Source organism: Biomphalaria glabrata, chromosome 7 (genome assembly GCF_947242115.1).
Source record: "Biomphalaria glabrata chromosome 7, xgBioGlab47.1, whole genome shotgun sequence".
In the NCBI taxonomy this organism is placed as follows: domain Eukaryota; kingdom Metazoa; phylum Mollusca; class Gastropoda; family Planorbidae; genus Biomphalaria; species Biomphalaria glabrata.
In genome coordinates this window covers 35,067,944-35,095,846 of record NC_074717.1, presented here as the reverse complement: position 1 = coordinate 35,095,846, position 27,903 = coordinate 35,067,944, and the positions used below count along the sequence as shown (strand labels likewise).

Here is a 27,903-nt window from a genome sequence, read left to right as displayed (position 1 = left end):
GTAATCATTTTCCTATACAAAAAGGGTGACAAGTCTAACTGCTCCAACTATCGAGGCATCACACTTCTGTCAGTAGCAGGAAAGATCTTTGCTCGAGTATTGCTCGACCGAATAACCCACTCTTTAGTAAACGAAGTGTTATCTGAGAGCCAATGTGGCTTCAGAGCCGGTAGAGGTACATCAGACATGATATTTGTTCTGCTACAACTACAAGAAAAATGCAAAGAGCAGAACATAAACATATACGCTGCCTTTGTGGACCTCATCAAGGCTTTCGACACGGTCAGTCGCGATGGTTTGTGGAGGATTTTGGCCAGGCTGGGATGCCTACCTACGTTCCTATCCATTCTCACGTGGGACAAAAAGGACAGATCAGACACAATGGTGACCTGTCTGATCACTTCCCAATAGAAAATGGCGTGAAGCAGGGCTGTGTACTTGCTCCTACTCCATTCGCTATCTTCTTTGGCGTAATGCTGGGTCAAATGAGGCAGCGATTGCATGAAGGCATCTACATTCGGTTTCGTTCAGACGGCAATGTTTTCAATCTTCGACGTCTACTATCCCATACAAAAACAAAGGAGATGGTCATAACGATACTTCTCTATGCCGATGATTGCGCCCTGCTAGCTCACAATGAACATGATCTCCAGAACGCAGTAAACGAATTTGCATGCGCTGCAGCCTCTTTCGGTTTATTTATAAACCTCGGGAAAACAGGAGTCATGTTCCAATCCCAAAGATCACCGTAAATGGACATCCCCTTAACGTGGTGGACCACTTCACAAATCTGTGTAGTATGGTATCAAAAGACGCCTCACTTTCAAGGGAAGTTGATAACCATCTGGCCAGGGCCAGTGGCGCTTTTGGACGCCTTCAGGCGAGAGTTTGGCAGAATAAATCGCTCCGCCTGCCTACAAAAATCAATGTCTACCAGGTGGTGGTTCTCTCAATCCTATTATATGGACACTATACAGAAAACACCCAAGACTACTTAAGCGCTTTCACCAAAGGTGCTTGCGCTCCATCATGAACATACGGTGTCAAGACCGCACTACAGTATAGAGGGACTTCTATTGTTACGCTGGGCAGGGCATGTATCCCGTATGGGAGACGGACGTATACGTATACGTCTTTTTTTGGTGAGCTAAAAGGTGGTCGACGTAACAGAGGTGCCCCACGGAAACGCTTCAAAGACCAGCTTTGGCGCCAACTTGCCTTACCTGACATAGAAGAGAGCACTTGGTTGCATGCGGCCTCAGAACGAGACAGCTGGAGGTCACTCACAAAGGCCGCGGGATACACATTTTAGACCAAAAGAAAATCCGCTGCCGAGGACAGACGCAGACGGCGAAAAGAAAATCGAAATCGACCACCTGCGGACAATGGTTATGCTTGCCCTGTGTTTGGCAAAAAATGTAGGTCACTTTTGGGGCTGCGCAGCCAGCGGAAATACTGCATTCCTCATTGATCTTCGGACTCGAAGACAAGCCTTATTATTATACATACCATTTATAGATAGATAAGATATATATAAAAAGATATAGATCTAGATCTAGAAATAGGTTTGTAAATTTACCGTTTTTATTCATTAATTAATGTGTCCGAAAGCAAGACGAAGTATTCCAAACCAGTTTTCTAAAATTAGATCAGCGAAGGGAGACTACTATTTGCTTTTTTCCCCCTTCATTCCGATATTTTATAAACTAGATTGAAGATTCTAGGGTACGGAAGTTTTACCGATTCTAGATCTATCTAGATCTAGACCTATCTTTACATTTACCGCGGTAGTACAATATCTAGATTAGATCTAGACTCTATAAAACACAAGTAAAATAAAAACAACTTTGGGTTCAACTTGGTTATTTATACCAGTGCAGTGAGTTCAAAGAGTTTTTCTTTAATACCGTCGTAGAGACGGTCACTGTAGAGTGGCGTAGAGTAGACTCTTATTTAACTTATTATTTATTATTATAAATAGAGTTAGACTCTAGTCAGTCTAGTCTATACTATAGATTATGGTAATAGGCGATTCATATTAGAATGCTAAGAATCTAGATATTCTAGATCTAGTATCCTTTTATAGTACTTGTTTAGACTTATTAGTGTCGTAGTGATCCAGATTTCGCAATAGTTGGTTGTGAAAAGAATAGTGACCTACACTGGCTACACTCCACACTTGTCACTATAAATAGTCTAATCCACACTAACAAAGTACCGGTATTTCAAAACCCTTCCCTTTTGCGTCATTACTTTTAAGCAATCTTTTTTTTTTTAGAATCTAATCTAGATCTAGTCCTAGTCTTAAAAAGTTAATTTTAAAATTGTAGAATAGATTATAAAGTCAGTTAGTGGATTTAATTTATTTTAGCTAGATCTTAAAGATCTAGATGATTAGATCTATAAGTAGGCCTATAATCTATAATAATTAATATCTGATTATTTAGGTCTACTAGTTTGTCTAGATTCTAGATCTATAATATTTTAATACTGTTACTGTTAGAGTCTAGATCTAGATCTAGATCTACATAATAAAAAAGGTAATCAAAATTTCTTTTTTTTTAAATTAGAATCTAGAAGTCTAGATATATAATATATGATTATATTTTGATACAACTTCCACGACTCCACATAGGGTCATTTGTTGATTGAAAATAGACCATCTGTCCAGTTCATCGCTGACTCAAATTTTGTCCTTTTATCATAAGATGTTTTTATGCTCATCGAATGTTTTTTTTTCATTCTCATAGTGTTCTCTTGACATGTAGAAATCCTAATGTTTTTCTCTATTTCTTTGCGAAGCAATCTTGGTATAATTATTTGCTCTCCTTTTAATATGAGCCCATCCTCATATGTTAACATGTCTCTAAGTAAAAAATACTCCTTCAATTATTGTAGACTGTTATGCTTGTGAACAATTTTTCTCCTTTTAAAATACTGAAATTGAATAGATCATAGCGATATAGATGCATCATGATCAGACGGGCACTTCTCTTTATTTCATATTAGAGTCTAGTAGTCTTTGTGTTGCCTTTTCTGATTCTTACTGAAGAATTTCACCTGTATGGTATTTACATCAGCTTCACTATCCATTTGAAACCTTACACTGGGACCATTTGCTGTCATTCTTCCTGTTTTGGGGTTTTCTAAGGACATCAACCATTTGTTTTTGATCATCATGACTTCAGCTACTGTGTCCGAATATGGATCATTTAATTATCAGACATATTCTCTGACACCTGCTGAATTTTCTTTTTGCAATTGCAACAAAATGATGTTTCCCTTTACACACTAGGCACATTTTACCCCATGCAGGGCACTTTTCTTTAATGTATTCATGTAATGTTCCACAGAACCTACATTTACCTTTCTATGTGTTTGTTCTTGAGGGTGTGCTACTTTCTCAATGATACATATCATTCTTAACTGTTTGTTGGCTGTCTTATAGGCTCTACAAATGTCTCTGTACCTTTCCAATGTTAGATTACTTTCTTGTAATAATTTCAATTTGAGGCATTTGTGTTTTACACTTTAATTAAGCTATCTTCTAGGTGTTCAAACCTACACATTTTTGCTAGTCTTTCTCAGATTAGTAATGTACTTTTCAATGTTCCTGTCTTCTTGCAATTCATGAGTAGTAAGTTTCATTTGTTTTTCTGATGTAAAAACCTTCAAATTTGTTCAATATTTCTTCCATTTTTCTTTCTTTTCCTTTCTCAATTTCAAGACCTTCATATATGTCAATTGCTTTAGTCTCTGACCTCATCTAATTCTTATGCCAATTTTGTGGCTTACTCAGAGTTTCGCCAGCTCCGGAGAAACTTTTACCAATTTGTGGCCAGATTATCTTCTACCTCGAGGGACTCAGGTACAGGAAGGAAATTTATAACCATCATTGTAAGGCATAGCACTGTAATTGTTGTCTATTTTTGCCAACAATAAATCTTTAACTACCGATTAATGATTACCTCTGCTCATTAATATACCACTGCGACCATGTTTATTAAGATCTATGGTCACAGTCAGCTATAAGCAAGCAACTACAATTTAATTTTACAATGTTAGCCAATGTCACTAAAACTGTTCTTCAATGATATTATATATTACAAACTTTAACAAATTTTTAAAAAGACCATCTTTGACAATGAGCCCCTTTAATATAGCAGGTTCAAAACTTTGGTTGAATTAAACTTTGCAATTGTGTTGTTTTTTCAATTTCAGACATCTAGACATCATGTCTCAGTATGGACATCCTGCTTACCCACAGGCTTCTGGACCAACAAATCAGTTCCCACAGAAAGGTCAGGATATATATTAACATACCATTTTTTGCTTTGGTAGAGCATTCCTATGCAGCATCATATCAAGCGATGGTGATGCCTATTATTACAAAGCTTGCCTAATAGGAAAGCCAGAGACCATTTCCAAAAAATTAAAGCCTATTTGGACAAACCAAGCTATTGGTCTTGAGACAAATCCACCATATTGTTATAACTCTGCCGTGCGCACCGCCATCCAGACTAGTGCTAGAAGGTGCACACTGTGATAGACTAGACCTAAAAGGATGTCAACATTAGAGAAGAATGATTTCCGCCCAAAGTAGAGAGCCAATATGGAGAAACTGTGCCTAAGATAGATGTTGTTTTATATACCTGTGATGTCGTGTAAATAAACGTCTATGTCTCGTTGAGTTGCCTCACTTAAGTTATTACAATATTTAACACAACAGTGAATATGCATGCAAGTCATGGATGGAATTCAGCTGCAAAAATCTAAAGGAGGCTAAATGTGGCTGAGCATCAATGGCTAATAGAAATTGTTAGACTCTTTTACAGAGATTGGATTCTATTCCGAACAGGCACTCAACCACTTGGCAAGGATGTGACCAAGCATCACATGAAGTTTGTGGGTCGGTCATTTTCTCAGACAGAATGAATTGCGTGCCCCAAATATAACAATAATATGGAGGCCAATTCAAGGAGAGAGAGAGTTCCAAGCTTTTGGTCCGTGTACTGGAAAGCCCCTCATGTCATAAGTTTTGAGGGGAAAACACGGCACGGCTGGAAGAAATGAGACCAAGTAGGATAGGGATCTCAGAGGGACACATGGAGTGATCAGTTCACTGTGACACAGTTATAGATCTTTATAAATTTATTGATGCAGTGTGTTTGTGCATCTGAAAAAGTAATTTTGTAGTTTGTTTTTTTACAGCTTTTATTCATTTGTTTTAATGTGTGTACATGCTTGTTACATATATGTGTGCATTTATGTGTGTATTTTATTGAACTCCAGACTGAGGAGGATGCTGTTTGTTTTCTTTTGTTTTCTTCTCTGTTTTGTGTGTTTCTCAAGTTTGTTCTTGTTATGTTTTCAGTCTTCTATTAGTCATCTATTCATGTTAATAAAAGATGAAGTCATATTTGAAACCTCTGTGTTTGTAATGAAATGATTAGTGATTATATAACAATGCTATTTTTGTTTTCAAGGTGCTCTGCCATATGGACAAGGAAGTGCTCCACCATATCCTCAGTCAGGTACTTCTCCTTATCCTCCCTCTGGTGCTCCACCGTATCCTCAAGCATCACATTCTCAAGGGGGTGCTACAGCATATCCACCTGGAAATGCTCCACCATACACTTCAGGAGGAGCACCACCATATTCTCAAGGTAGTGCTCCATCACACCTACCAGGAGGAGCACCACCCTATCCTCAAGGGGTCACTCCATCATATTCTCAAGCTGGTGCGCCACCCTATCCCCAACAAGGAGTCCCTTCACTGCACCCTCCAGGTGGTGCTCCACCCTATCCACAAACTGGCACAGCTCCCTCTCATCAGCCTCCTTATCCTGGGCAAGATGTAAACGCTCAAACAAGACCCACTGCACCTCCTCGAGGCCCCAGCCCTGCTCCTCCAGGACAAAATCCTTATCCACAAGGTACTGCCCCATACCAACCAACAGGTAACTATATCTAAATTAGTCTTTTTAGCATGCCCTAAATCATAGTTCAATTTATCATTTAATCAATTTATTGTAATAGAATAATTAATAACAAAAAAAAATAGGAAAAGTTTTGAATCAATTCTTTTTTTATCTTTTAAATTGCTATTCTAGGTCAGTCTCCATATCCCCCACTAGCTCAAGGAGCACCTCATCAACAAGGTGCTGCTCAGGCTCCTTATAACCAAGGTCAAGCTCCATACCCTGGTGCACCACCATACCCAGGACAAGCAGCAAATCGGGCTCCTTATCAGGCTCAAGGGTCAGGTTACCCAGGTCAAAACATGCCTCCAACCGGTCCTTCAGCAGGTAAATTTTTTTGTTCTTTCAAGAAATGATAAAGGAATTATTAAATTCTACAGTCACATTTTAGATGAGTTTCAGTTATAATGCCATTATTTTTAAATCTATAGTAATATTCTTTTCAGCTTACTCTAATTGTGGTTTATTAATATAATATTTTTTTTTTTTTATATTTGATTTAAATTGCTATTATGTAGCACATCTTTCATGCTTATAGCAGGCTTTGTGCACTATGGTCCAATCTCTTTTTGTAGACCAGTAGGGTGAGGGAGAAAGTTTCCATGCTACATTTAGGTGCTCGGCAAACACAACTCTTCTCTAGTTGGGATTCTAACTCAAGCCCCTTGTTAGGGGGGCCAAGCCATAACCAAGTGGTTTTTGCTTCTAATCCACACATCCCACATTAGCGTGGGAGTCAAAGAAATTTTACAAATTTATCTTCCACTACGTTAGAGTAAATGGCTTAGTACCAATAATAATCCAACATACATGTATTTGTTTTGTAAAGAAAGGGTGGGTCTCTTAAAGAACATAACATTTATCAGCTTTATGAAATCAAACTCTGACTAGGTACATCATCTGTGCAGCTAGATATTTAAAAGTTGGTTTTAAATAAACTTTTCATGAATTAATGTAAGTTCAAGATACATGGGTTTCTAATAAAAATGATTTTTTTTTTTTTTAAATTAAAATGGCCCGCCAGCCAAATAAGGTATCACTGCCTTAATATAATATTTAATACCATTTTTTTTATAGTATTTTATTCAACTATTTATAGATTATACCTATCTTTACACAAATAGTATTTATTGATAGATTATAACTAGATTATTAATATTTTAACCCATATGTTCGTTATGTTCAAAAATGTACAATTTTACACACTTTCTTTCTTCATCATTAGCCAAAGTTTGATGTTGCATAATTACCAATTACATTATAAATGATTTGTGATTCTCTCTTTATGAAAACATCACAGTTGGCGGAGACAGAGTTGTCAGGCCTGGCACAGACCAGTTCAAAACACGAGTAGAAATCACTTTGGAGTGTAGAAACCTCCTAAACAAAGACATCCTATCCAAGTCTGACCCTTGTGCAGTTCTGTACATGATCCAGCAAGGAAGATGGTATGAGGTAAGGAACATGTACAATTACTATTATTTTTTTAACTAATTAACTATTTACCTTCATTAACCTTATATTGTATTATTCTTATTTGGTGTGATATAACAACATGCCAAAAGTGATCTTTTTGAAAAGAGGAGGGCATAACAGACACGCACAACCCTCCCCAGACAATTGCAGAGTTCTTACACATTTGAGACCAAAAGAAAGGCGAAGGAGATGAAAAGAAAACTTAAACAGACTCCAGTGGCAAAATATGTAGGTCACAACTGGGTCTACATAGTGATGTGAAATTCTGTGATTATCCATACTCTTCAGAATCAAAGACAATGCATATATATATTAAAAATCAAATAGGAGTATTTGTCTGCAGAAGTTAAGCAGTTGTTTTTTTTAAAGAAATGTTTCTGTTATCTCAAAGCCTGGCCAGTAAACTTTGTGTTGTTTTTTTTTTACAGGTGGGAAGAACGGAAAATGTTAAGAACAATCTGAATCCTAAATTCTCCAAGACCTTTGTAATCAACTATTTTTTTGAAGAAGTGCAGAAGATTCTTATATCTGTCTACGACATTGACAATGTGACCCCACAGTTGACAGATGATGACTTTCTGGGTCAAGTGGAGACAACGCTTGGCCAGGTGATGAACTTGAAAATCTATTGTTTAACACTTATGTGAAATTTTATCATATTTGATTGAAAGAAAGTAAACTAACCAAAATAGAGGCTTCATTTTTTTTAAAGCTGCATTTTAATCATTGTAGTGAAAATAATTAAAGTTGATAATTTTTTTAAATACACATGTAATACTGTTCGAATCCGTTGACTCAAATAGACTGTATTTAATTATATGTACATCACATTTCACAAATTTTAACCTTCATATAAAGGTATTTATCAAAACCTCTTAACTTGCTAATATCTTGAACAAGCACAAAAAGGTTACAATAAAAAAAAATATTAACATTCAGAAAATGATAAACTAATTAAATAAAAAAAAAAGCATTTATTGTGCATTTCACTTTAGCACATACTAAACATCCCTTTTTTAGAGGCTCCCGAAAGGGGAAAAGACGCTATTAGTTTTGTGCGAAATGTCTGTCCGTCCGTCCCGTTTAGATCTCGTAAACTAGAAGAGATATTGAAAATCCGACTTCACAATATTTTAGACCATTCAAAGTTCTGATGCAACGGCTACTTTTTTTTTTCCTGAAAGCGAAAATTCTAATTTTTTAAATCAATTATGCAAGCAGTTTTTTATAAGAAAAAGCTAATTAGTATGCATTATATGTTAGACCTAATTTAAGACGAATAGTAATCTTATAAACATCATTTTCGTGAACATTTTTTCTATATAGCGGAAATTTTTATTTTTTTTTATTTTTGAGGATTCGATTATGAGATTGAGCCTTTTCAAAACAAATAACTTATTTAGTTCGAACCGAGGGTCCTGGGTTCGAATCCTGGTGAAGACTGGGATTTTCAACTTCTGAGTATACCCAGCTCTAATGGGTACCTGACTTTAGTTGGGAAAAGCAAAGGCGGTTGGTCGTTGTGCTGGCAACATGACACCCTCGTTAACCGTAGGCCACAAAAACATCATCTGCCCTATAGACCACAAACTAGTTAGGCCAGGTTCGCATCTAACTTTACATTCACTTTCACGTATCCTTTGATCTGCGGGATGGTTGGGGCACTACATAAGATCTGTTAACCTTCTTTCTCCATTCTTATCTCTCATTTGTCTTTGATATAATTTCATTCGGATGTTCTTTCTGAAAATATTGAAGCCTACCTGGGTGGACCACTGGTCGTGCGGTTTGCGCGCTGGACTGTCGTTTGGATTTATTGACGATCGAAGGTTCAAACCCTGCCTGCTCCCATCCCCCATCGTCCTGCGGGAGGTTTGGACTAGGAAGTAAACTATCTTCAACTCTGAAGGATTATCCGAATTACGTAAAACATTTTACTTCGGGGGCCGATTTTGAGTTTGTGTTTCCACACAAACTGTCTTTTGTAACCTTGTTTTTTTTTGTATTTTATTTTTATTTTATTTTTTTACTTTTGAGTGTGTTTTAACATAAGCCTTTTTTTTAACTGTTTCTTTTACAACATAATTAGCACTCACTAAATTGTAGTGTTCTTAAATCCATTCAACAAAAATTGCTAGTTAGCTTACATCATGCTGTGTTTTTGATTCCTCAGATTGTGTCTAACTCTCCTTTTACTTCTCCACTTTTGCTGAAGAATGGAATGAAGGCTGGCCAGGGAGTGATCATTGTAAGTATATATTTGTGCTGGCTGTGGAGTTTGTTTGAATCATTTCTGACACATAGAACATTTGGCAAAGTGTCCCAAGACCTTATAACGTCTGTTGTGGCTCACAGCTTTAAGTGCTCTTATCCATACATATTTTCTTATACCCTGTGTGTAATTTATGTGATCATTAGTGACAATAGACTACTAATGTAGGTGAATTAACTCCACCTGACTGCTGTACCTAGTTTTCTGTATTTTTCAAATTAGCACTATGCTGCTGTACCTATTTTTCAATATTTGACATTACATGAAAAAATGCATCAAAATAAAAAAATTGACAACCAATTTTAAATAAATCACATGTTTAGCCATTGCAAATGTTTACCCTAATTTTTTTACACTGAATTTCTGGTTTTACGTGAACATTTTCTAAAAATTTGTAATAAGAATAAAACAGGTATGTAGTTAAGCTGGTCAATACTTGGTTGATTTAGACTCAAAAGCTCAGGCATAGGAGACAGTTGGGTTTAGATGCTGATAGAGCTTTCTAGTTAGTTCCCCTTTCAGACCTTATGGTCTATAGGGCAGATGATGTAAACGTCATCTGTTTCTGTGGCCTAAGGTTAACGAAGGTGTCATGTGGCCAGCATAACGACCAACCGCCTTTACTTTTCCCCAACAAATGTCAGGTACCCATTGGAGTTGGGTGGACTCAGAGGCGCCCAAAAATCCCGAAATTAAAATTCCCTGTCTTCACCAGGGTTTGAACCCCAGTCCCCGGTTCAGAAGCTAAGTGCTTTATCACTCAGCCACCGTGCCTCGTGCTTTCTAGTTAAGTATATCAATATTGATCTAATGATTAGGAAGAGTGGGAGCAGCTACTGTTTTAAGTATTTCTTACTGTTTAGCCTGACAAAGTCTAGGGCAAGGTAAGTAATAGTTAAGTGTATGGATGCTGAAGCAATTCCTCTGACTTAAACAATGTCCCCGAGTCCACTCTGCTCAAATGGGTAGTTGACATTTGTTTGATGAAGCTAAAGTAGTACACTGACAGTCTCATTTACTGTTTGTCACAGGGACACTTCTACATTGCACTCTGTTTCGTGGATTTTTTAAAATTTGTATTGCTAAGCTATGTCTTGGTTTTATTGTTTTTATAAATTAATATTTGTATTTTAATCAGATTAAGACTGAGGAGATAAAAGAAGGTTGTGAAACAGCTCTGTTGACATTCAGGGCTACCAAACTGGACAAGAAGGTAAGAAATATTTATATTTATCAATGCCTGGCCATATCCAGGCATTTTATCTTGTTATGAATTGACTAATACATATACTTGACTGGTTTTCTTTTTTGTATTCATGTTAATTTTTCGGTTACCAATTAAATATATTTTTTGTGCACACATGATAGACTTAATCAATATTCTTTGTTTAGGATTTCTTTGGAAAGTCTGACCCATATCTAGAAATTCAAAGAGCATCAGCTGATGGGAGTTGGCAAGTTGTTCATAGAACAGAGGTGAGTATATAATAGTAAGTCCACATAGATATTTAAATGAATGGAAATTTTTTTGTATGAATTTATTTTATGTTAATTTTATGTTAATTCTTCTTTGGGGATATAAGAAAATACTTTCAGAAAGCAAATACATGGATGAGATCAGTTGTGGAAATTTTTTTCAAGTATGAAAAAATAACTATACTCTTGGATGATTACAATCAAAAATGGAAATGTGTATTTCCAGACCTTATAAACTTTATTTGATGGTACAAATGTGTAATGTTAATTGAATCAAATAGCTAAAAGATCCATTATAGTGTCTTAAACCAAGCTAAATAAAAGCCTGTGAACTGCATTGAAAAGTGTTAGTGTCACTTTTATTTATTTTCATTTTCAGGCTATTGACTAGTGAGATTTAGCTCAACAAAATCTCTGCTTCTTCTCCCTTATCATAAAAAAAATCTAATAAGAATTGAATAGTTAAAAAAAATGTAATATTGATGTAGCTTTTATTTGCAGTTTTATTTATGAATGTTAAATAAAAAAGGGAAAAAAATTAAAGCTGCATCACATTTCCTGACCAAAGTTTTAAGATTTCTTCACAAGTATGACTACCTTATATTGGTTTGGGGACATTAAGAGCATTACTAGTTTGGAAAATGGTTAACCCATCTCACCAGCTTATCTGTAAAAGATTTTGTGTAATGCACTTTTGTGGACGAATCTGCATTGTTTCGCCCATGTTTGGGTTGTAGAAAAAAAACATTTTAAATCAAGTTCCCCTTTCACACCTTGTGATCTGTAGGGCAGATGATAAGGTCATCTGTTTCTGTGGCCCACAGTTAACAAGCAGGGTGTCATGTGACCAGCACAACGACCAACCCCTTTACTTTCCCCAACTAAAGTCAGCTACCCATTAGAGTGGACATAAGGGTGCTCTAAAAATTCTGAAATTCAAAATCCCAGTCTTCACCAAGATTCAAACCCAGGACCCCAGGTTCGGAAGCCAAGCGCGTCTCCCATTTTAAATTAAGCTTTCAACATTTGAACTTAACTGGAATGTTTTGTTTCTTGTCTAGGTTGTAAAAAACAATTTAAACCCAAGCTGGAGACCCTTTGAACTATCAGTACAAAAGTTGTGTGGTGGAAATAAGCAACAAAATATTAAGGTTGGTGGCTAAATACAAAATGATGTTTATTTGGGTCAGTGCAATGGCTTAGCATACAGATATTTATAATCTTCCAAAGATTGTTTTTTTTTTTTTATAAATTTGGTTTTTATTTTATACATAATTCAATGAAACCATACATCCATTGGGTCAAAAATACAGCTGTCATATTGTTACCATCCTGTTTCAAACTCTTATCATTAAAAATACTATTCATCATTCAATCTTTTTCATCAGTGTTAAACAATATACTTTTATTCAATAAATATTGATGGTTTTGTTGGAACTAACGTCATCTGAATTGCTTTAGATTGACTGCTATGACTGGGACAGTGACGGCTCTCATGACTACATCGGTGGATTTGTCACAACATTCAATGACATGGCTAAAGCTGTGCAACAAGAGGTAAGTAACTAAACAAACACACGCAAGTTTTATAAAACTTAACCTAAAAATGATCTCCCAGCAATGTAGTCATAATGCATGAATTGGTTTCATAAAGATTACTTCCAGTATTATAAAAGTGGTGGTAAACTTTGTGCATTCAAATGCTGACATGTCCTACTTCTCCTTATGTATATTCTTAGACATCATTTAAGACTTGGTGTGTTTTAGGTTTCATGGCCATGTGTGAATCAAGCAACAAAGGCCAAAAAGAAAAGCTACACTAATTCTGGGACTATTTTACTGACTTCCTGTAAAGTGAGTAGAACAGATCTTGACATTTTTTACAAAGCTTATATCAACTCATGTCATTTCTCCCACACCCAATCTCAATTTCTTTTACCTGACAACCTTAGAATCAATAAAAAAGAATTAACCAATTAGTTAATTAACTATTGGTAATGGATTATTTTGTTTGGTATCATGAACAAGGGAAAGAAATTTTACTTGACAGATGTGGTAGTTTAAGTTGAATTAGTCCCTTTGAGAAGCCTTGAGTCCCGAGTGAACATTTTTTTATGCATTGAAAAAAGATCATGTAAACATTCACCACAGTTACCCTTCTTCCCTCCCACTTTTCCAATTGGTCTAAGTAAGTGATAGGATCATAGCCCATTGAGAAAGCTAAACAAAAACAATTGGTAAAAATATTTCTCTGTCAATCATAAGTTTAATTACATGACTGATTCAAATTAATTTATACAATAACACTTAATATAAGTTGTTTTTTTTTAAAGTATTTTGTATGTTTCTCTTGTTCTAACATTAATTCTTGGGGGAAATAATTCACTTGATCTTGGATAAGTGTAAGGACAAGTTTCTATTCAACACAGATTGGTCCAACTGAGAACAAATGTTAATTTCACCGGTAAAATATTCTAGCCATTCACAGTAAACCACATTTTTTAACAACAATATCAAGATATATATATATTAGAATTGAGTGGACTTAGATTTCAATCGTACACTCCTATTTGCCTCTTTCTTACTATATTTTGCCCCCTATTAGACTTTGTTTTAACATTAAGCGTTTGATTAAATATATTTCAGATTATAAAAGAGTATTCTTTCTTGGACTTTATCCAAGGTGGAACTCAAATTAATTTCACAGTAAGTTTGTGCACATAGTTGCCATTTTTAAAAATACTTTAAATTTTTAAATTAAAATGTTTTGCTTTTTTTTTTCTTATATTAATTTATTAATTTTTGTTTATAGGTAGGCATAGATTTCACAGCATCTAATGGCAACCCCTCCCAGTCCTCATCTCTCCATTACATTAATCCATATCAGCCAAATGAGTACATGGCTGCCATCAAGGCTGTGGGTGAGGTCTGTCAGGATTATGACAGGTAAAGATCTCACTATCTTTATCTTAATGGTAAGTCACTTGTTTAATCTGGAGTGGAAAGTTGTTCAGGCAACCTGTTTACATCCCTTGTAAGGATGAGATTTTGATGCATTAGTCCTTGTATGGAACTGCTTTATTATAACAGAGTGGTATAATATGCTTGAAGCGTGGTTGAGAGGCCAAGTGCGCTTGAACTTGGCTTGGCTTGGCTACCTAGAAGGGAGCTCGAGGTTCGACACCCGACTCGGGCAGAGTTGTGTTTACTGAGCGCCTAAAGGCAGCACGGAAAACCAACTCCTAGATACCCCCTCCCCCCCACTGGTCCACAAATGAGATTGGACCAAAAGCGCTCTGAGCATGCTATAAGCATGAAAGTAGTGCTATATAAAAGCTATAATAATAATAATATGCTTGTACAAATTTATACAAGTGCTCTTTCTTCCCTAGTGCCATTAGATAATGAAATGGGTTCCCTTAATCAGCCAGGAAAACCAATGACTTAGCAAAGTCACTGATTAACATATGTTATTAGATTTACACATGAAATGCATAGGAGGTAGTTATCTTCTATTTTTTTGTTAATGTCTATAATTTATAAAATAATTGAATATTTGTAATTTAGTGAACTACTTTAAATCTGAATTGGTTTTACCACATACCAGATAAAATCTTAAACATGCCAGACAGAAGGTCGTAACTACCATGGGCTGGACATGTAGTCCATATGCCTGACAATTGCCTCCCCAAATGACCTTGTATTGGTAAGCACTCCCAGGGAGGTCAAAACAAGAGACATAAAGATACTCTCAAGAGCTTCATAAAAAAATGTGGAATTGACACTCATGACAGCCACTACTTATGGCATGGAACCGTAAATGCTTGTCTTTTGAGCTATACTAAATAGTCGTCAACTTTTGTGTTTAAATCCTCATTATTACTGTCGCTTTTCTCTGTGCACTTCTCTATTCATGCATTAGTATTACTGACTGATACCTGGCATCAATTGGCTTCTAGGAGAGACAATGAAAGAATTATTCAAAATCACTGCACCTACATGTGAGACTCTACTGCTGAACACAAGCTCAGATGACTCATATAAAACTAAAAGACAATAGTCTTAATTTTCTTACATCAAGACACCTCATTAACATTGCTTTATAATTTTGTTCAGCATTGATCTATGATCTATTTCTTAAAAATAGTTAATGTGAAATGTTTTCAAACAGTAGGTGTTAGCCTAACTATTCATTTGACCAAATAATTTCATTAAAAAAAGCTTTCATTTGGGAAAAAAAATTTTTTTTTGTTTTTAAGCTTTTTGTAAGGTTTTTTTAGGGAAAAAAATAGTTATAAAACATTTTGCTTTCCACTTTTAAATTAGAACTGGAAAGTTAATTTAAAAAGAAAAGAATGAATGAAATGGGAAATTTTAATCTAAAACATTCTTTTTTTTTTTTTAGAGAAAATGGAAGGGGGTAGAGGGGTGGTCAGTTAATTAATTGAATGAATATTATTATACAGGGTGGACAAGATAAAAGAGGCCAGGTATGATTACAAATACATACAGAAAAGTAAAATACAATATATTATAATTTTTATTTAAAAAGATAGTAAAAACAAAATGTTATTAGTAACAACATACTAAGCATTTCACAGTTCACATTTGTTGAAAGTGTGCACCAGGAACAAATTACAAATTAGCATGTCTCCATGTGTTTTAGAAAACTTTTGTTCATTTGGTGTAATTTCCTCAATAGTATTGCGAATATTCATTTTTAACTCTTCAGTTATATGCAGATTATAACTGTATATTTTACCCTTTAAGTAATCTCACAAATAAAAATCGCATGCAGTTAAATCTTGCGATCTAGGAAGCCATAAAATCTAAGCATCCTTTATTTTCCCACCCTGTACTATAAAATGCTCTTTTATTGTCTGATACTTTCGAGTATTTAAAAAAATCTTCATTGTATATTTCAGTGACAAACTTTTTCCAGTTCTGGGTTTTGGTGCCAGGATCCCACCAAAAATGGAAATTTCCCATGAGTTTGCTGTCAACTTCAACCCACAAAATCCTTATTGCTCTGGTAAATAAATTTTTCAAACATTTTAAGTTACATTGATCTTAACCAGGGTTGAAATATGATTCCTAAATTTGTGGTCCAATATCTCCCTGTACCAGACTGAATCCTACAAAACTGGAACAAAGACTATTTCTATTATTTGATGTTTAGAGAAAAAAAAAATGAACATTGTCAATAAAAATTAAAAATGATTTTTTTTTGTTTACCTCTACCAGGCATAGATGGGATCTTACAAGCTTACTATAATTGTATACAACATGTTCAACTGTATGGCCCAACTAATGCTGCACCTATCATACAGCATGTGGCTAGATTTGCTCAGACAGCACAGATGGAAGAACCATCCAAAGGACCTCATGTAATTACTTAAAACAATTTCTTCAAAAAATCAGATTTGATAAATACGTTATCTTTCTTTTTTTCTATTAACTCCTAGATACAATTCTAAGAAACACTATGCACTCAAAATGTATAGCACATTCTTTCATTAGGACACATAAGTGTTTAAACTGGGAATTATTTTTTTTGGGGGGGGGGTAGCTTGATTCAATTATTTGAAGAAACAAAAAAAAATAGGCATATAACTGTAACAAAATATTTCTGTCCCTAAGTTCTTATTTCTGAAAATTTAAACTATGTTTGATGTATACAAATAAATTCCATCTAATGGCAACATTAAATGTGAATTATATAATGCAAGTAATTTTTTTTTTTCAATTAAAAAAAAAAAGACAGTTGTCCTATAACATTGTATATATAACAATGCTTTTTTTTTCTTTGAAGTAAGCTGCTTCTTTAACCATTTCACCTTGAAGCAGTTGTCAGAAACTATCTCCCTCATCCCTAAGAGAAGGGATATAACTCTGTATCAGTTACTTTTTAAAAAATTAGGGATAAGCATCAAGTTTGAAGTGATAAATAGGCCTATAGAGCTCAGAAACATTAAAATATCATGTCCTATTTAGTTACCTTCCTATCTCCCTTTGACTAGATCTAACATAATCAATACTGGATCTAGCATCAATTTTTTTTATTCCTTTTCACTACTATCGGTCTCAATTGGCTCTAAACCACTTACCCCAATCATTATATCCTTATTCTACAGCTGAAACATTAATATCCCCATTAGAACCTCATTCATTTAAAGCCTACACATAAGCCTAAATATGTTCCATTTTTGTAGGCTAGCAAAAAAAAACTTAATTTTCAAAAAATCATTAAAATCTATTTCAACATTCTGTGCAGATGCCAAATAAACACCTAAAATTAGTGACACTATCGCTCTTCTAGGTCAGAGTTTGTAAAGGTATTAATAGTTATTTAAAAACTAGCAGTACGTGCATAAATGAAACAACCCAAAATCAGGAATTGCTGACAACTCTAGTTGTCTACCAGTAGAGGCAACTCACTGCAATTCTAGTTGTGAAATGGTTAATCCTACACTATTCTTCACCATTATGGGGGGAAGATTATATATTACATAAAGCAGGCCATGATAAAATAAAGTTAATTTCTAGCTTATTCTCTCAAATGTATAGGTAATAATTTGGAAACTAAATATATACTTTGGTTGAGAACAACTTTAAATCTACATTGTTGAAATCAGTTATCTTTAAATTGATAATGATATTACAAGCAGTCAGACTTGATTTTATCCAAAATTCTTAATGCTACAGTTCAGTAAGATGCATTTTAAAGTAAATGTTATTTACTTAATGGTATTAGGTATATGATGTCGAAAGTGAAATTTGTGAATGCTAAAACAAATTTATGACTCTTGTGTTTCTCTCTCAAGGCTTACTTCATTTTACTCATGTTAACTGACGGCGTCCTCAGTGACATGTCCAACACTAGAACTGCTATAGTTGAAGCCAGTAAACTGCCCATGTCATTAATTATTGTTGGTGTTGGTCAAGCAGACTTCAACGACATGAACATCCTGGATGGTGACAATGGAGTATTGCGGTCAGCCAGTGGGGAGCCTGCTAAAAGAGATATAGTCCAGTTTGTCCCATTTAGGGATTTCAGAAATGTAGGTCATATTGTGCATTTAGACTTTGGTGAAACCTTGTCTATAAACTAATTAAAGTCTAAGACAACAAAAGTTATAATGTAATAGGAGCTTGTTTTATTGAATTCATCGAATTTGGATAGAGGGAGGGTGGTAATTCCCAGCAACACGAATAGGCCCCAACATGGGTAGGTTAATGTTCACCCGTTACTCTGATTAAAAATGTCCAACAGCGCTAAAAGATGTTCTCAAGGGGTTTAGAAATTAAACTGCTTATCTATTATCAAGTTTTTATTATTATATTAATATGATATGAATATGCTAAAAGATGACAATGTTCATAACCTTGGAATCTAATTTGTTTGAATTACAGAGTAGTCCTGTAGAATTGGCCAGACATGTGCTTGCTGAAGTGCCAAAACAAGTCACAGACTACTACAAGATGAGAGGTCTGCAACCAGTTAAGAAACCAGAAGTCTAATTAACATCACATTCATATGATATTTATAATTGAAATTAATACCAAATTCTCTAAAATGAAAATGTGTTTTAACTATTCTTAAAAATTTTTTTTTATAGAGATCTAATAATTTATCAAGTATCTTTTTTTTTTCAATATGTCAAGTATTTTTTTCTTGATTAATAAAAACAAAATGGAGATAATTTAATTTTGATACCTTTAAACTTTCTTGTACAAAAAATATTTTAATTTCAATATCTGTAATGAGTCATATTTTGTGTTTTTGTTCTTCAATATTCAACCTCATGTTTTCAAAGATAAATCAATATTTTTGACATCTATAATTTAGCTGTCTAAAATTTCTTTTCCATGTTGTACATCGTATAAAATACAGGCGTTACTAAGAAGATGAAGTAAAGTACATGTAGATGAAGTCAATTAATATATTCTTGTACCTTTCAGTTTTTTTTTTTTATTTTTAGTTCAGACACAATGTAATTATCATATGCTTCTGGAACACAAGAGAATTATCACTTACATCAGTTATAAGGTATTTAAAAAGAATAATCTCTGCCAAAAAAAAAAGAATGAAAAAGTTTTAAACTTCGTAGACTACTGCTTTAATATCAAGTTCTAGAAAAAGAAAAGTTATTTTTTTTTTTTTTTAGTTTTACATTTTAACTGTCAACAAAGTTGTTTTTTTATTACCATTGCTATGTTTTAACCAGCTCAATGCCAAACACATTTTAAATCTGTAATCCCATGAAGGCTATTGATGTCATTAAATAGTTTTGTGGATTATTGTATGATAGAATTACAAATGTAAGTAGGCTACATTATATTCTAATATTTAGATATATTATGAAGCTTTTAGGAAATGTAGCATATGAAATGAAAACATTGTTATTTCTGTTGTCATTGTTTAGAGTGAACCTTTTTTTTTCTGTAGTGTGTAGTGTGTTGAGAGACTTAAAATGATTGGAAACTCTTTATGTATATATATTTATATATATTTCTTTTAATCTGTTGTTTCTTATGCAGCTTATTTTTTTTTTATGTTCAATATTAAAACTGTTGTTTGTTTTTTAAATAACCTTATCAATGGGGGGAATAAATCTCTAAGGTAAGCAGACCTTAACTGGCCAATATTTGTGACAAGTTTCCAAGGTTAAAACAGCCACTGAATAAAAATCTAGAGTGGTAACCTTGCCGCAGTTGTATTTCTTTCAAATGAGTATCTTTTGTACTATCAGCAATTACTAAGAATGAAGTTTTAATGACCACAGAACTTTAAAGTTAGATGTACCAGATGTAAGAATCAATGAGATTTATTCAAGATGTACCTACGAAATAGGATACAGTGACTTCTTTTTCTGTTTTGGTGTGTTTTTAAATTTGTGATATTCATAGTTTTCTTATTACTTTTGCTGCTCAGTTCTTATACAATTTTTAGCATTCACTATAAAGAATTTGAAGTGCCTAGTTTTATTGATACATTTCTTTTTGTGAATCTATTTTTTTTTAAATATTTTTATAACTATGGTGGCTATGTGGATGAGTTATTGTGTGTGTGTGTAATTAACTAACAGATGATACAGGCCAGTGCTAGGCAAGTGGTTAACAGTGACAATGGGCAAGAGGGGGGACACAGCAGGAAAGATCTGTGTTCTGAACTCTTCTCTTGCAATTCATGGGTGATACAGTCATGAGATCACTCAGAAGGAACAGACAATGTTCTTTTGCTTTTTAGAAGGCCTTTCTCATGTACAAGACCATGTCAGCTTTTTGAATTTATTTAATAGATATGCAAACATATTTAATCTTTATTTATGCTGTCAAGTCCTGGAAATTTCTATTTTCATTGATAGATAGGATTTAAAATCCCAAGGATCAGATGTCCATTCATTATATGATTAAAATTATATACATATATATTAGAAACTGCTTTTAAAATGTTTTGAATTAAACGAACATAATTAGATAATGAAAATTAGTTTTATTTTAAACATTCATCAATCATGATTCAGAAAACTGAAAAAGTAGTCCTTTGAACAATTTGTTTTTATTTTTGTATAGATTGTGTTCTTCATATATCTTGTACAACAGGAATGTCTGTTTTTAGGTTATAAAATCTGTTTGTACATATTTTCTTATAATGTACAATGTTAGGATGACCAAATTATTTTATCTTTTTTTCATCTTGATATTGTATGTATTTTTATGATAGTAACTATCCTTGTGATGTATTATGACAATCTTTATCAGAATATTAAATGTATGTTGTCAAAGTTATATACTAGGAAACATGTTACTGATAAGGCTGCAGCATTATAATATACAGACACAGTAGCTACAAAGCCAGTTCTGTTGTAGGCTAGTTACTTAAGGCCTCTAGTTTTATATGATATGATAGTCTTTTATCAATGGCCTTTGACAAAATGCACTTTATTTTTTAATCTCACTTGTTTACTTTAAACATTCATGTACATAAGGATGTTATTTAATTTTTTTGAAGTAAAAGGCACATTTTTGTTTCAATATAGGCCTACTGCTCAAATATATGAGGATTACACATTGAAAACCAGTACACGTTTTGGATTTAAGAATTATTGTTTTGTAGTTAAGTGATGCTACTTTAAAAAAAAAGAACACTAGATATCTCAAATGTTTTTCTTTTTGGTGGGATTTTCAGGATAAATAAACAATGTCAAAGATGCTTAACTGAATTTCTGTTACCAACTAAATTTTTACCAAATCCATTTTGCTCATCTAAACCCTTCCTTTATTCATGTGATACACCAAATACTAGCTAAATATATAATTTTTTAAAATTTCTTTTTGGTTTGTCTGATGGTTTAACTATAAAAAGTTCTTAAAATTTGAACAATGGTTAATTGTTTTCTGTGTGTGTGTGTTTTCTTGCTTATAAAATTTTGTTTTAATGTGGATGCATTAATATCTTCAATAAATGTGTATGTACACACAAAAAATTCAACAAGAGATTTTTTGTTAGATTAGGAAAGTTTATAAAAGGCAAAAATGCTATTAGATCTCTCCTATTAGAAACTCTTATACACATCTAATGTCACTAACTGCTCTACATCCTCTGAGACTTGTTCCAGGATAACAGTTGATCCATTGAGTAGTAGATAATCTGTGCTCATGATATCCTGTATTGTCTCACTCGCAGGAAATTTCACTCCTGTATCACCATGAAACAAACATAACTTCTGCAACACAGAATGTAAAAGTAATAGATTTTAGATTTGTAAATAATAGGGGGGGGGGGGGGTTGTTGTTAAAAAATTAACTTTATAGCTTAAGCATAAAATTTTATTTTTTTTATTTACTCTTACTTTCTCTAATTTAATTTTAGTTTACTTCAAAACAAAAGCACTACAACTGAACAATACAAAGTCTGACACTATGAAAGAATTATGCCATTAAAAATACATCAAAGTGAATAAACAATATTTGTGTAGGATTTGCAAATATTAGGGAGTTTACATAACTATAGAGGATGATTTGAAGATTTTAGTCAAACTCTTTTATTGAAAAATAGCATTCTAAAATAGAAGTATTTCTGACCTTTTCTGCATTTGTGTTATTTTTATTCGTAATGAATGCTTGATCAGCAATAAAATCAATCACTCGACCAACCTTCCAGCTCTGCAAAGATAATTGAAGTTAAAATATTTACTTTTAAACTTCTTGATCCAAAAAGAATTACATTTTCCTTATAAAGCCCATAAACAAACCTGTGAGAAAAATAAGGCACATGGAGGTTTCTTGACATCTAGAGGCAGACAAACACTAAAGTAGATTCGTTCACTTTGTGGTATACCCTTGTCACCAGCAGCTTTGCCTTTGAGTTTCATTAAAGCAATTTTTGCATTCATTTGAATGGCTTTAGGATTTGTTGGTATTGGTCTAGGCTTAGGCTTGCTCTGAGCTGGAACAAAAGTACATTTTGTGTTACCGTACTTCTCAGACTTGTCAGAATATAATTTGAAGTATCATCTACAATACTTCTAAAATTCATTTACACTCATTCTGAGTGACTATGTTTCAAAAACTAACCTAACAACTGTTGAATGTGTTCAGCTGTTTTTGTTTTAGCACATTTCTCTGGCAGTTTAACACAGTTGTGGTCATTCTGGAGTCTATGACTGGCGAGAAATAAAAACAGATTGTTGTTTAACTGTAAATTCTTTCATATCATTCTATCAAAGAATAAGTTGAGGCACTAAATTTAGACTTAGTTTGAACGATTGAGACATTACATAACGTAGATGTGAGATAACTAGTTTAATGCAGATGTTAGCCAGAAAGAAACACTTCGTTTTTTTTATAATATATATTTCTGGTTGTAACTCAAGTGGTATTTAAAAATGATTAATGAAAAATGAAAACTTACCAACCTTAGACAAAAACAAAGTTCACAGTGTTGACAAAGAATAGGTGTCAGCTCTCGCCTCTGACATTCTTTGATGCTGCAGGCATAGGATTTCTCTCCCTTGAATTCCGGCAACTGAATTTCAGGCTGTCAAAGAAATTTTTTAAGGGCTACTCAATAAATTAATTTCAAATTTTGATCATTATTAATGGAACAACTATTTTACAAAAGATATTTATATAGGGTGTAAACATTTTGTTTGGAACTTAAAACTCTAATTGCACAGAGTAATGATTTTTTTTTAAAGACAATCTAGGCGAAAACAAAATCGTATATGTAGATTTAATGATAAATGGAAAAAGTTGTTATAATGCTTAGATTGAAAGGTGAAATGGAAAAATGCTGAGACATTAATTAAATGGGAATTCATTATAAAAAAATAAATCACTTAAATTATTTAATTTTATAAATTTAATAAAATCACTCACAGCTGTACAGTTGTGCTGGTCCCTTGATCTGTGATGTTGGCTGATGCATGAAATATTAAATTAGTTAGCAGGAAAAATAATTTTTCCAAAATCTATAAAGTTTATTTTAAAAATATGAAATCTAGTAAAAAGCAATTCATTTTCAATGCATATACAAACTGTATTTTATTTTCCAATGAATTGCCCTACGCTTTCTGCTACAGTCAATTTCTTTTTCAATATTCCCTTTTTTTTTTTTCAATTTAAAAAACAAAAACATGAAAACCTCACCAAAAGATTTTACCACATCCATCACATTGAAATGGAAGAAAGTCTGAGGATAAGAAACAGTTTTCAAAGGCTTAAAAAAAATTAGAGCATTTAATATAATTTACAGTAAAAAAATCATAGAAAACAGGTTATATTCTAATAAACCAGTTATATGCCTACTACTATCTTCTTCATCTGAAAATAAGTAACTAATGGCTGCCTGGTAATGAGGTATGTGCACTGGACTTTTATCTAGTTGTCTTGATGGTCCCCATTTCACATCCTGCATGTGGCCATCCCCCCATCGCCAAGCAGTAGGTTTGGACTAGGAAGTAGATTATTTTCAACTCTGATGCAACATCCAAATCATGTAAAACAAATAAAAAAGCCAAAAATTTTCAGTTCAATTATGTGATTTTAAAAATTGTTACTAGCTCACAGGACAAATAACTTCAAATAGCATTCTATGGATGCTAGGATAATGCATGGAAACAAGTTTTATCCAAATTCCTCATTTTTAACCTACCATAATTCATGTTTAAGAGACATGGCAATCCAATTAAATAGTGCAAAATCAAATGACCCATTACTCACTATAAAAAAAAGTATTATTGTACAGGGTACTTTTGGAAGATGACCACCGCAGTCAGGAAATGTGAGGACCGGACATAAAAAAAAGTGTTGTCTGGATAGAGAGCTTGAGATTTCTATTCAGTTTAAGTTGTACAGCTTGTGTATGCTAAGAATATAATAACATAACCTTACACCTAGATTATTATAGACTACTAGTCTTCTTATCTTATCTAGTAATAACACAAGATTTTCTGGGCATAAAGCTTTATTCATTAGAAGACGAAAATGTCTTTGTTTTAGTATGGCATTTTTTGGTATCCATTCAGTTATCTCTATTGTATTACTTTCATTTTTGTGAATGGACAAACAGTCAGACTCAACTGGAAAAATCATTGGCACCTAGCACATATGCATGCACTTCATCCTTGTCATTAATTGTAGCCAGTTATGTTCTGGACTCTACAAACTTCATCTTGACACATCATATGCAGAGGCTTTGTTAGGCTTGGTATCACCTGGTGCATATTACTGCTCTTGAAGAAAAAGTTTTTCTCCGCTTTGGTGTTATCCCCTGTTGGGTGTCATCTGGTGCAGTCAGCACCTCTCACAAATCTAAATTATTCCACTTTGAGATTACAGTCATCACTTGTGTCAAACTGGCTCTTCAGTTTGTGTTATTCTCATGTCTATTTTCTCAATGTTTTAGGTGTAAATGTAAGAGTAGTAAGGATCAACAAAGTTTGGTTCATGGGTACATATGGTATGGAAATTTATTCCATGACTGATTTGATAGGCTGTTTACCAATCTGAAATGGCAAAATATGTTCTGTAATATAATGTTTTCATTTTTGTACTTGTCTATCAACATTTCGACCAAAATTAACTGTCCAGGACCTTTCTTTATTCGTCCAAAGACCCAAAAGTCCCACTTGCCAAGCTAATACTTTCTATGAAAATATTTTGTTTCAATTATTTTTGTTGTGTTCCTTGATTCCATTTCTCACATTCTTTGCAAATAAAATAACACCAATCTGTGATGAATTTATTCACTTTTCATGCTTCTCAGATCTACTTATGTGTGGCCTGTCACAGGTCAAATAGTTTACAAAAATGACAATCTGTTTCATACTAAAGTGAATTTGGGGAAAAAACTAATCATGTCACACAAATTTGTGTGTTAAATGTGTTACATAGCAACCAGTGCTCTCTATACCTTCAATGTAGCGATTCAATGAGCTCTAGAGGTTATTTGCAGTGATGCATCATATTTCATTTTTAATTAACTTCCTTCTGGTGCATCACTAAAAACACCTAATTTTCATGTTCAGGAATTAACAAGTTTGAATTCCAGAGCTCATTTCTTGTTTCTTCTGTGCTCAGAATTTTAACTTGATTTACAATTAGTGTCCTTCTTTAAGCCATGCCATGGAATGATAAAGCAATTAAGAATCATCAAATTTGTTTTTTTAAAAAGCTAGATATTGGAATGAGAGAAATTGTTCAGTCCAGTGACTGATTCCTCATAGGGCACATAGGACATGAAGCTTTGATGTAGAAAATAGATCAATCTATTATATTTTCTGTATTTATGAATTTATGCACTACCTATCATCTTGTTATATCTATGCATTTATAACTAATTGACTACACTATGGTAACTATGTGTATCTAACATTATAATCATTATATGCAGAGATAGAAATATAGATGGCATCAAGTTGTAGGCCTATCAATCATACCTTAAATGGCTTAAACTCAATTTTATCTCTTTTTTTATTCTAGATCTAATCTAGAGAATGATCAAATTAAATCATTATATAAATAGATTTCTAATTGTATTGTATTCAATAATTATAATATTTTAATATAGATCTACTTATTAACTCTAAGACAAGTCAGTAAGTGATTAATGATCATAATTAATTTTACCTAGCTGGTTACAAGACTCTACATTGCAATTGGCACCCAGATGAGGCAACTCCATTAAAATCTTTTTTTGGTGTATTTATTTATGTAGGCCTACTCAGCAGATAGACTCAGGTCCAAATCTCATCTACACAAGATCTAATAATGGAGAGACCTTCTAAGTTCTTGGAACTTCTTCTTATTGATATATGTTATTTACATAGATCTACCAACAAAGCAGAGTAATCTCCCTTCTCAGAATCAGCCTTCTATTGATTTTTTTAAAGCAAGAGTTTCTCTGACGCACAGACCTATATATCTAATCTAGTAATCTAATGTGTTCAAAACCCCAGCCTTCACCGAGATTTGAGCCCAGGAAGCCAAGCGCGTGAGCACTCAGACTTCAATTTCCTATGTAAAAAAAAGTAAAGTTCCCCTTTCAGACCATGTGATATGTATGGCAGAGGATGTTAATGTCATCTGATTTTGTTGTTTGTTTGTTTTTTGGCCAACGGTTAATGAGCAGGGTATCATGTGGCCAACACAACCACCAACCACCTTTACTTTCCTCACTTATGTCAAGATAGCATAGCTATCATCGATCGTGCGCTACAAATGGAGTCATGGGTCAAACATTATGCAGATCGAAAAACGCTCTCTCACCAACCGCTTTGTCTTTTCAATACTTCCAGTTGTGAATTTTGGATGAATTAAATAAAATGCTCTCTAAAAAGGACCTGAACGCAGCCTTTGACAGGCTTGCACACGGGAAAGCACCCGAAGGGAATGGTATTCTTGCATGCTAGAAAAAGGGCCGGCTTTAGGCATAGGCAAGTAAGCAGCCGCTTCCAATTTGTGGGAGCCTCGTAGGCCTAAAGGACTAAAAAAAGTTTTTGCGAAACTTGAATTAAATTTACAAGATAGCAGAGCTCTGTGACTCAATGCCTAATAGCCTAGTTCCTTAGCTCTAAATCTCTACTAAGACTTAATATTTATTCACTTGTAAAACTATCTATGTTAGAAGATACTTGTTTAATAATGTCGAAACTTTATTTTGAGTCTGGTGCATCGAAATGTAAACGAAAGGTTTAGTAGTATATTCTTTCAACATAAAGGTGTGCAAAATTACATTTCTTTATTCGCCAATCGCATCCTCAAAAATAAATAAATAAATAATGAGGAATTCCAGGGCCGGTCCTAGCAATTGCGGGGCCCTATGCGAAACGGATTGCGCGGGGCATATTCTGGGTAGGGATAAGAATATAAGTGAAAATTAAGATTTTGTATTAAAAAATAAATTCGTATTTGCATTTTATACATTCTTAACAAAATTAACTTAGTACAAAATCACGATCAAATTAACTTTACTTTACGAGCCTTGTGTGTAGCGAAGTCATACAGTAGATCATCAAAATTCTGTTTCCTACATAGATCACGCTCAATAGCAAGAATTGCCACATTATTCAATCTCTCGTCATGAATTGTTGATCTTAAGTAATTTTTGATTAGTTTAAGACGCGAGAAACATCTTTCACAAAATACCACAGTTACAGTTCAAATCTCAGCTGCAAGGAGTAAATCGCAGTG

At 33.7% G+C, this 27,903-nt stretch overlaps 2 protein-coding genes across 5 annotated transcripts; one reads left to right on the top strand and one right to left on the bottom strand.

Annotated features, from left to right (window-relative positions):
- Positions 1-1,655: 1,655 nt before the first annotated feature.
- LOC106070010 (copine-3-like) lies at positions 1,656-21,002 on the top strand. Of its 4 annotated transcripts, none has more exons than XM_056035848.1 (18): positions 1,656-1,725; positions 4,222-4,301; positions 5,487-5,960; positions 6,114-6,308; positions 7,282-7,436; positions 7,886-8,065; positions 9,631-9,705; positions 10,868-10,942; positions 11,122-11,205; positions 12,267-12,356; positions 12,667-12,762; positions 12,973-13,059; positions 13,852-13,911; positions 14,018-14,151; positions 16,131-16,237; positions 16,450-16,592; positions 18,030-18,266; positions 18,619-21,002. In XM_056035848.1, the coding sequence occupies exons 2-18, from the start codon at positions 4,235-4,237 to the stop codon at positions 18,724-18,726; spliced, it is 2,367 nt and encodes a 788-aa protein (XP_055891823.1). In that variant the 5' UTR covers positions 1,656-1,725; positions 4,222-4,234; the 3' UTR covers positions 18,727-21,002. The 4 variants fall into 4 exon arrangements, with proteins under 4 accessions (XP_055891823.1, XP_055891826.1, XP_055891825.1 ...); XM_056035851.1 differs by lacking the exon at positions 1,656-1,725 and adding an exon at positions 1,765-1,787; XM_056035850.1 differs by lacking the exon at positions 1,656-1,725 and adding an exon at positions 1,859-1,879.
- Positions 20,749-26,585, bottom strand: LOC106067355 (AN1-type zinc finger protein 1-like). Its single transcript, XM_013226526.2, has 8 exons — positions 26,341-26,585; positions 23,860-23,902; positions 23,590-23,629; positions 23,127-23,248; positions 22,786-22,874; positions 22,464-22,657; positions 22,294-22,374; positions 20,749-21,935 (listed from the first exon to the last, which is right to left on the bottom strand). The coding sequence occupies exons 1-8, from the start codon at positions 26,393-26,395 to the stop codon at positions 21,765-21,767; spliced, it is 795 nt and encodes a 264-aa protein (XP_013081980.1). The 5' UTR covers positions 26,396-26,585; the 3' UTR covers positions 20,749-21,764.
- Between the last annotated feature and the right edge of the window lie 1,318 nt (positions 26,586-27,903).